Source organism: Lontra canadensis, unplaced genomic scaffold (genome assembly GCF_010015895.1).
Source record: "Lontra canadensis isolate GAN:19392208 unplaced genomic scaffold, GSC_riverotter_1.0 scaffold114, whole genome shotgun sequence".
NCBI lineage: Eukaryota > Metazoa > Chordata > Mammalia > Carnivora > Mustelidae > Lontra > Lontra canadensis.
Genome location: NW_022631108.1, coordinates 5,469,571 through 5,480,262, shown reverse-complemented (window position 1 = coordinate 5,480,262; position 10,692 = coordinate 5,469,571). Strand labels below are relative to the sequence as shown.

Genomic DNA, 10,692 nt, shown 5'->3' with positions numbered 1-10,692 from the left:
AACAGTACGTATTGATCTGCAGAAAAGGTTGGAGCAAACATTTCCCTGGCGGGAGGCGGCAGACTATAATGAGTTCCCTGCCTGGACTGCTTAACGCAACTGTGTATCAGCCTTGAGAAGCCTGAAGGCGTGTGAGTGTGTTTCCTTTTTAAATATAAGTTAGAATCCCCTATTTGGGGGGGGGTGAAAGAAAGAAAGAAAGAAAGAGAAAAAAATATATGGGGAGGGAGGAGGAGAGAGAGCGAGAGAAGAGCCCTATCTAGATATTTAGATATTGCTATGTCTCTAGATAGCAATAATAAAGCTGAAGTGAAATGAAGAGAGTGGGAGAGAAAGAGAATTCCGCGCTGCTCCCAGCGTGGCGGGCCGCTTTCTTGCTTCCTGCAGTCAGAGATCGTGGCAGGACGTGTCTGTTTTCACGGTGTGCGAGTAAACCTCATGTGGCTGCTGATCCCCTGGTGGAGTCATTCTTTTCTCTTTCTGTCTTCGATTACAGAACCAGACACGCACCACTTCTTTCTCCAACTGGAGGCTGTCTGCCAGCGAGGAAATCTCCTGCGCGGCAGGCTTGGGACATTTGAGGAAATGAGTTTCCAGGACGCCCTTGACACTCACCTCGATGGAGGTTCGCTTCTTGCGCTTACGGCCCTGAGCGGCGATTTTGTCAATGCTGGTCGGGCTCCCTGTGGACGAATCAGCCTCCTCCAGCCACTTGTTCAGCAGCGGCTTCAGCTTGCACATGTTCTTGAAGCTCAGCTGCAAGGCCTCGAACCTGCAGATAGTGGTCTGTGAGAACACGTTGCCGTACAGTGTGCCCAGCGCCAACCCCACGTCGGCCTGGGTGAAGCCCAACTTGATTCTTCTTTGTTTGAACTGTTTGGCGAACTGTTCCAACTCATCCGAGGTTGGTGTCTCCTCGTCCGAGTGGTCCTGGCAGTGGTGCGAGCCTAGGTCGCTGTGGTCTGGGGGATCCCGGAGCACGGGGTGTAGGCTCTGTGCAGAGGCAGAGGCTGGAGGTGGGGTGAGCCCTCCGTGCTCCAGCATGCCGCTCACTGTGAAGCCAGGCTGCGAGTACACATTAAGGGGTTGGCCGCTGGATGTGATGGACGGGTTCGGAGCCGGGCTAGCCCCCCAGGCATTCGGATGGTTAGTGTGCGGAGAGTGGTGGGCGACATGCGGTGAGCGGTGATGGATGATCGCACCCAGCTGTAGGTCTTCGCGCCCGGGCTTCACGTCCTGCTGGTCCAGGGGGTTGGTGGCCAGTGTGGAAGACCATGGGCCTCCATCGCCCAGACTGGTCACCCAGTGATGCCCGAGAGGATGCCCATTGCTAGGAACTCCCTGCAAGTAATCACTTTGGAGAAGTTTCTGAGGGTTTCTGAAAGGACTCCCCTGCTGCATGCCCGAAGAGTCCGCATGGACTAGGGAGCTAGAACTGAGAATGCTGTAGGGATTCGAGGCAGCTGTGGCCATGGTCGATGAGGATCCCCTACTAGTTATAATGTGGCAAAGGGAGCAGCTTCAGCCTTTGACATCTACGGTGCGGGGGAGCTAAAGCCGCGAGAGCGAGTTACCGGCACGCGCTGTGGCCAATTGCAACACGTCTCGGCCTGGCCAGCCACGGGCTCGGCCAATGGCGGCACGGGAGGCCGGTCTAACTTTCCAAATTAGGCTAGCTAAGCACTAGAGTTTCAGTGAGACCAGAGCAGGAAGTAAATCAATCTTTTGGCTCCATTGGCTGCTTCGGGCTGAGTGACGGCAGTTCATTTGGTTAACCCTTCCCCCCTCCCTCCTCCCCACCTCACCCAGACTTAATGGATGTTTGTAGTGGAGGGGAAGTGTAAGAGGGAAGTGTGTGTGTGCGTGCTTGGTGGGGGGGTGGATAAGGGGTGAAGTAGCAAACATGGTTTTAGAATTCCTTTTGTATTATTTAGATTAACTGAAATAGAGAAGAAAAAAATATATTAAGAAAACAATATAACCAGTTTAAATGTCATCTAAATGTTAGTGGATTGGGATTTTTATCAAGTTCGTTTAGCGTTCTGGCTTAGTTGTATGCAGGGCACTGCAAACCAAAATCTTGCTACAAAGTTTGAGCAAAGGAACCCCTTTTGGATAGGACCCTAAATCTGTAAGACTAAAGTCCATGATTCCAATAAGAACTATTTTGACTTGTTTTATTTCATTTTTTCATTTATGAGAAACTCAATACCAAGATGAGAAAGCATCTAAGAAAAAGATGTCCAGCTTCTGAAAATTTTTATTTAAAGCATGAACAACTGCAAGATTCTGGGAAAATCTAATGTGATAAAAGTAAAATCGAATGTGACAAAAATCTGACAAATTTCAGTTACTGTGAAGTTTGCCTTCCAATCCAGTTGGTCAATTGGATAACTTGGTTTTTACTACTGCTCCATGTCAGCTCGCACCAGCGGTCCCACAACTTCTTTCAGAGGCAGTGCTTGCTTAAATGGACAGCCCTCCCTCACACTCACCCCAGACACTTAGAGGACCCAGTTTCAGTAGGTACAGAGGAGAGCATTCATGATTAGGGCGCCTGATGCTATACCCTAGGAAAATTCTTTTTACCATGCACTGCCCTCCTCCTCCCCATCCCAGACAAGTTGAAGTAAATAGAAATCATTTAGTGTGCCCTGAAAATTCAGAGAGAGAAAGTGATGAGAGATGAGAGATGGCAGGCTGTTCGGCATTAAGCACCCCCCCACCACGCACCCATCAGCTTGAATTTGCTTTCAGCTTGGGAGGACAGGAATGTTTTCACATTTTGGTTAAGAGGAAACAAGAAAGGCTTGTACTCCTAAGCTTTTATAAGTTAGGGAAGGGCAAGTCCATGTACTTCACAGCCCTGTGCAAAGACATTGCATGTAAGCTGAGTGAGGTGAAAATGCAAAGATTTTAGATTTGCTCTAGCTGAGAAAAAGCAGCACAGGATACCCAGCTGGATTTCTGAAGTTAAAAAAAAAAAAAGAAGAAGAAATGACCTTCCGTTGCATAATTTCGAAGGTAACCTAGCTGTGTAATTATATTTGCACTTACAGAAGACAGAATCAGAGTTCCCTTATTGGTTTGAAATTCCATTAAATATATTGCAAGAGCTCCTAGGTTTAGCTTGATTTAAATTTGCATACATTTTCATATATTTAGCAGAAATAAAGGAAGGCTTGCAGCTACCAGAAAGTCATTAAGGCATTAGTTTCTCTAAGAAGACAGATCTGAAGATAGTGCAAGAAAATGAGAAAAAAATAAAAACAAGGTGAGCTTATTCTGCCATTCCTTTATATAGATAAAGAGCATATATTTCCCGTGAAATGAGTAATTTCTTATGAGAGTAGAGAGCGATAGGAGTTTATATTGGTAAATGTAAATTGTGTCTATTAAGCAGGAAAACCAGGTGTCTGTTTAAGATCTATTTCTTTCTTTCTCTTTCTCTAAAAAAGAAAAAAAAAAGGATAAACACTTAGTAGTTATTGGCAGAGATGATAATTTGTCTTCTCCTCCTCCTTTTCATTGAAATTGTGGTTTCGTTTGCTGGTATCCTTTTATAAGTTTATCTGCTTTTAACCTAGAAATTGTTTTTTTTTCCCTCTCTTCCTCTGCCCTCCTCCTTCCTTCCCCTTCCCTGCTCTTCTCTTTCCATAGAAGAACGTCTTTTCTTTACCGCCAACTAACTGTGTATCTTCTTTTGTAAGAATACAATCTCATTTGTGCCTGAACTTTTGCTTCCTGAAGAAAAAAGTACTTGTTAAAATCAAACAAAAATGAAAGTTTTCAGGTGCTCTCTTAGGCTGCCTGTTCAAGGGTCCATTTGCTAGTTTATGTCATGTCAGTTTAGAGGTCAGAGGGAAACACATTAAAGGACCCATACCGGCAAAAAGATCATGATCATTGCCATGTTGTTATAATGGTGTGTTCCCCACCCCCACCATTGCAGCTACCTTTGGGTGAAAGAGTTACTAATCTTAGTCTGGCCATTCAGGGGGTTAAGGTGATTATCAATTTTTAATGCTTTTACATGGAAAAAAAGGGGGTCCTTTTCCAATTCTGACTAGCCTGAAGTCTTATAATCAACCTTCCTCTAGCCCTTGGCCTCTACTCTGGGCAACCACTTTTGCCAGGCTTTCAAAAGCGGTTCACACCATGCCCAGAGGCTGGGGAGGGGCAGCTATCCCGAGGAGGTTTCTGCATCCAGCGACAGGTTTTACACACCTTTGTTCTGTAGTCCTTTAATTTAAGAATAGCTTATGACAGGAGCAAAAACAATGTAGTCATCTTTCTTTCTTTTCCTTTTCTTTTTTTTTCCTTTCCTTTCCTCCCTCTCCCCTCCCTTCTTCCCTCCCTCTCTCCCTTCCTTCCTTCCTTCCTTCCTTCCTTCCTTCCTTCCTTTCTTCCTTTTTAAAAAACAGTTCCCATGAATATGGATACTGCCTAATTCAGGTGCATTCCCCTCCTGTAGCAGCTGTAATATAATCTTCTCTTGTATGTAAGATGTTTTGTTTTTTGAAGAAAATATCTGCATATAGTAAAATCTTCTTACTGCTCTAACTAATCTGCTGGAGAGGTTTCCTTCACCCTCTCCTGTCAGTCTAACTTCCCAAGTGTAACAGATGCCGCTCTCAAGCTCTCCTTTCTGTGGCTTCTCTTTATTCAGCCTTGCATATTTCTCCCCATGATCTGGGTTTCCATAGAGAGAGGAATAAAAGAGGGGACCATGGTCACAAATCCCCTGCCCCATGCAAAATAAAAGAGCCTCATTCAATAGACGACCCCGTCTGGACATGGGAGAGAAATAAGTACATGTGAAGCTACTGTTTCAAAGAGCTGGTAGCTTATTTTTCATAGACTGATTCTGCCTTAAACTCAGAGTTACCACTGATAAACTGCTCTCTTGGGTAGCTGGGCCAAATACACAGCTTGGTGTTCTTTTCATCTTGATCTTGAAGTCCACTGTGGGGTTCTCAGATCTGAATCACTCCACCCCCTCTACAATTATTGTTTGAAAATAATAATAACTGACCCACCCTATGAGGTTGGGTAGCTAAAATCTTGAAGGGGAGTCTAACTTAAAAATGGAGGAACTATGATTTTATGGAGTCCACACACCTATCTGCAGTAAAGAAGAATAGGTTTTGATCTCTTGCTATGCTAGCACACAGCACAAACTTCATTCTTCCTTGGACTGCCTTCACATCCAAATATGCCACTCCACCCTACGCATCATTGCGCTTGTTTTATAAGAGGGAAATTCCATTAATTCCTGAAAGCAAGTCAGATTGGTTTGATTTGTTTGTATGTTCATTCATTTATTTGTAACCTGGGGGGTCACTGTGACTCTCCTTCCTCACAAAATTTAAGGATACATGACAATTCCTGAGTGCCTTAGCAGACATTCCTGGCCCCTTTGGAAGCAAGGAAGGACTCACAAAAGATATTAAGCAGATTAATGTGGTTTAAGTCACACTCCGTGTTAACAAGGGAGCTTGGTGGCAGCTGGGCAGTCTATGCCCAAGGTTCATTCAGAAATGGAGATTATGTATCTTGTAGATTTCATAAATGAGCGTAGATTATGAAGCATTCTCATTATCTGTACAAATTGGCGGAGGGGGAGGTGGTCTGGGACTGATGTTTCAGGTGAGGGTCAGGAAGGAAGTCCAGGAGGCCAGATTTGAGTGTGTATAATACAGCATGAATTTCCAGACAGTAGAAAGTGGCACATAGGTGTGATCTCAATATTGAAAACTTCATCTTCAACACAAGTCCACTTTGGAAATAAGATTACTTAGGTTGGGCTTGGAAGGGACAAGTACACACTTTCTCTTTATAACCTGGAGCTCATAAGGGAAGGGAAACAATTAGACAGCTTCTGAAAGCAACAGAGAAAGAAACCTTTTTCTTAGTGTCTGCACTTTGAGCTTACTAGAGGTTCTCAGTCACAGCTGCCCTTCAGAGCACCAGCCTGCTGTATCTCCTCTTACAGTCCTCCTCCTCCTTCTTCTTCTTCCTCTTCCTCCTTCCCCTCCTCCTCCCCCCTCTTCCTTCCTTCTCCTTCTCCCTCTCCCTGTCCCCCACCCCCTCCCCGCCTCCTCCTTCTTCTCCTTCTTCTTCCTTTTATTCCTCCTCCTTTCCACCCTCCTCCTCCCCTTCCTTCTCCTCCTCCTCGTTCTTGACAAACTGTGTGGGGGAATGTAAAGGGGCTCAAAATATTCTGGGGGAGAATCTTTAAAAAATTGGACAGCATTAGCAGACATTAGCCAATAGCAATTCAGGCTCAATTAGTTCATTTTTTTAGCTCGCTGTTGGTTTTCCTTGAACATGAGGAAAAAGATCTTAAGAGAAAAGGGGAGATGGAGCGGGAAAGAGAGATAGCATACACTGAATGCTGCAGCAGACACAGGATAATTTAAAAAATAAAACATTCATCATGAAAAAAATTAATACAAATACCTCAATCTTAGAGAATATTAGTCATTTACTAGCAAAATCAATTGTCATTTGGGAAGTGCTGAGGAATTGTGAGGTTAGGGCTGCCCAGAAGATGGTTAGAGGAAAGACCAGGACAATAGAGACCATTATTGCTAAGGGAAAGGATGTGGGCTCCCGCAGCTGTGTTGTCAAGGTCGCCTTGATTCAGTCTCAGTTTCTCTTCTGAGGTCAATTCTCCCCTTTCCATTGCCATTGTTAGTGAGTGAACCCTGATCTTACAGGTTTCCAGGGAAAGAGTTCTACAGAGACAGAGCTATTATGCAGTATTCTGTGTGGCTCTCATATTCCCAGTACCAGGATTTGGGGTGTCTAGGAATCTTTGTGGCCATTTTCCAGTCCCTTCAGACAGAGCCTAGTTGCAGAGAAGTCCAGTTGATGATTTGACTAAATACAGACCCCATATTGAATTATTTTTTTTTAAATGGAGTTGCAGAATATTTCCAAATTTAAACTGCAGTGGTGGTTTTTATCTTTATTTTGATTTTTTCTTAAAGTCAGAAATGGTAGGTGTATTAAAGAAGAGAAAATAATCGTTCCAACTCCATAATGGATCAGAGGGAATGTAGAGATAGTCCATTACTTTAAACTCTGTGGATTGGTATTCAAGGTATCAGTGAGCTATCTAGCTGAACATTAGACACCTTCTTAGACACCACTTTCTAGTTAAGAAAGATGCCCCAAATTGCAATACACTTCTTTCTTCATGGGTGGATTAAGATTTTAACATGCAAAATTATAAGAATACTCAGATTTCATTCATAACCGAGATTCTGTTTTCTGTGTACTCTTGCCACCCCCAACCCTTTCCTTAGTAAATAGTATTTATTGAAATGGCTAGCATTCTATATCCCCCTAAAGTGAAGGGACTAGAGGAAACTTGATTACAAATCAAAATATGTGCTTCTTCTAGGAAAAGAAATTTAGTAAGTAATCTGCTGAGTGTTCTGGGCTCACATTACTATTTCCAGGCCCCCAAGTCAGCAAGATATCACATTTGAAGATGAGCAAGTGACCAGATTTAACTTGCTATTTTTTATTCAGAACTTTAGTTGTTTTTCTTTTTTTCCCCAAGAGGGATTGGGTAGGGAAGGAGGCTGATGATTGTGAGAAAAAAAATAATATGATATAGTATAATATAATATAATCATATAATAAATTTTATATATATACACACACACACACACACATATATATATATACACTTATAAAAATAAGTACCCATATATATCTTGCAAAGAGGAATTTAAAGCAAAACATGTTAACCACATGTTTGGGGAAAAGTCCGCTTTGCAAGGACATAATGGGAACTTATTTTTACAAGAGTTTTAGTGCTTTCTCTGTTGTGATTGTTGTTATGTTCGTTTTTGGGGAAGGGTCCCTGAGTGCTGTATATCCCTATCTCTTGTAACCTTTTTAAAGTCCTCTCTTATACTTTACCTCACTTTCTTTTTTTTTTTTTTAAGATTTTTATTTATTTGACAGAGAGAGATTACAAGTAGGCAGAGAGGCAGGCAGAGAGAGAGGGGGAAGCAGGCTCCCTGTTGAGCAAACCCTGAGATCATGACCTGAGCTGAAGGCAGAGGCTTTAACCCACTGAGCCACCAGGTGCCCCTTTACCTCACTTTCAATTGGGGTAAATCAATTTGGTTCTGCTGCTTGGAAAATACATCTACTTGATCTTGTATTTTGGTTTCCAGCTGCTTGTGGACACATGCCATAGCATGTGCGTATTTTACATGCAGGAACTTTTGGAGTTTCTTTTCAACGCAGAAGCACTCAGGCAGACTTCAAGAGAACCCAGTCCTTTAAGGAATCTTTTTCCTTGGTGGGTCTGCCCCTCCCCTGGCTAAGACTCTGAGGCTAACCTACTCTCCATTCTGGCGTTGCTAAGAACCCAAGTTCACTTGTGCCAATCTGCAGAAAGTCAAGGCCACAGAGAATCAAGAAGCTGTCCCCAAAGCCCAGCACTCGGCCTCAGAAGGAGGGGGGAATAATCTGGGCAACAACAGAAGCCCACACTTCTGGGATAGCCTGGCTAAAATGCCCACATGAAGCCCAAAGGCTGGACCTGACTTTAGCCTCCCAGATACATCTGAATAAAGGGGCTGAACCAGGTCAAGGGTGGGGGTATTAAACGGAGAGTTCCCATCTTAAGATAATTGGTGGATGACAATTCTTTAAGACCAGTGGGTCCCACTCCAACTATCAAGCAGCCCGCAAGAGGGACTTATTTTGCCAGTCTCCTGGCTCTCATTGTTCTGCCAGCCACAGGTTCTTGTGTCCTCCATTTGGAGCAGGATCCCTGTGATTGCGGCAAGACTTAATTCCCATGGTTGGAAGTGGAGGGAGGGAGGGTCTAGAAGAGCCAGCACCAAGGCAGCTGTGTGAGCGTGGTAGCTTGTAGTGGTTAATTTCTCAGGATCCCCCAGACCTGACCACCCTGGCTGAGTATCTTTGTCCCTGGGCAGCGTCTGCCCTTCACAGATGAGTCCCTTGAACAGCTTTAAGACCAATACCTCCCTCTGTAGGCCTGAACAGAGGTGCTCAAGGTAATCCTTTCTCAGAAAACAAAGCCCAGCCTTTTCACTGACAAATGTTGTTTGTTACCAGAGCTCTGATTCAGTGATAGCCTTCCTTGGGGGTGTGTGTAGGAGAATATCACGTCCTTGACTCTTCCTGAATGTGTGTATGGGAGGGTGGGGGGGAGAGAAAGTCACCTTAAAACATTTTGTTCAGGCATGAAAATGTTAACTCAGATCACATTAAGGACAGCAGGATTTAAACTTGCCTAATTCTTCTTAAAAATAGCCAATTTTTTTTAAAAAGCAAATTTTAAAAAATAGCACATTTCCTTGTTTCTAACAATGGACTGGGTCCAGAGAAATCTTAGTTCTCTAAGTTAACATGCTTAGGGCAATCTAAATACCAACACTCAAATTTCTCTTGTATATACTAAATATTCATTTTTACTTATTGAAATGGCAGTGAGAATGAGACTGTCTCCTTTCTTCCACCTATCCTCTATTTACTTCTTCAACATTTAGAAAGAAATTGAGGTTACTGTTTGCAGTAAAACTGTAATTCAATCATGTCTGCACTCATTTTTATTTTTAAATAAACATTTCCCCAGGTGCATGATGTAGACTTTAGATACCCCCTTAAACAAATGGATCACACAAATTCGTGTGTGTGTGTGTGTGTGTGTGTGTGTGTGAGTGTGTGAGAGAGAGAGAGAGAGAGAGAGAGATTGTATGGATGAACATTTCATATTGAAAAACACACCTATGTGAGTGTAAATTGCCTTCAAAAATTATCTGAACTCTGAGTATGGATCTCAACTCCACAGAAGCTGAGAATTAGAGCTGTGGAATTTTGGTTTTGTTTTAACAGCCAGTTGACAGCTTTGTAAAGAACTGAGATTTGTCCTATACAAATACTCACATTAGTGATGGAAAGAAGCATTTGAGCTCTCTACCCCTTTTCCTTACCCTGCAAAGTAGAATAACTGTTTTCAAATACATTTTATATGTGTTCAATTTTGTTGAGAAGTATATGTTTTGTAAGGATGAGGAAAATAAGTCACAACACACAAATAGAAACATTTCAGTAAAAATAGAGTTTTTTTCCTGAGATTTCACTGCTAGAAATGGAAAGAGACCAAGCTTTCTAAAAACACTTCTAGGGAGATAATGACTCACATTATAAATACACTTATTCTTCTCTTTTCATGTTCTTAGAGCAACTCTCATTCCAGACAATTAGATTTAAACCCCTATTTAATATCAATTCTACCATATTTTAAAAGTTGTGACAACTATGCTAGCTATGAAAGGAAACTGGAATATAGTTATCGGAAATCTTGGGGATGTTGGGGAACAACACAATGAATTTGAGAGTAAAAAGAAGTGTGGCTAACTTTCACTAGCCTTTAAGCATTCTTTATAAACTCTTCTGATACATATTTGTAAATAAACATCATCTCTGCCATGTATAACATATTGAAGATCATTTTGTCTTCATGGGATGATGCTTACTTTTGGAGGTGATTGCTGAAAGTACATAATGATCACAAAATAAACTAGCTTGGATGAATGATGGAGGTTTATTGACAAAGACAGGTTAAAGTGTTCCTAGCTTGCATACTTAGAGCTGGACACTGTTTTCAGATGTACTGGAGTATTTCTGATTTGG

General features: G+C 42.6%; 1 protein-coding gene across 1 annotated transcript; it reads right to left on the bottom strand.

The window, feature by feature from the left end:
• Positions 1 to 238: 238 nt before the first annotated feature.
• POU3F4 (POU class 3 homeobox 4) lies at positions 239 to 1,508 on the bottom strand. The gene has a single exon (XM_032840624.1). The coding sequence runs from the start codon at positions 1,471 to 1,473 to the stop codon at positions 388 to 390; it is 1,086 nt and encodes a 361-aa protein (XP_032696515.1). The 5' UTR covers positions 1,474 to 1,508; the 3' UTR covers positions 239 to 387.
• Between the last annotated feature and the right edge of the window lie 9,184 nt (positions 1,509 to 10,692).

Excerpts from the sequence above, each read along its gene's own strand:
- POU3F4 (XM_032840624.1), bottom strand. The coding sequence starts at position 1,473 with ATGGCCACAGCTGCCTCGAATCCCTACAGCATTCTCAGTTCTAGCTCC.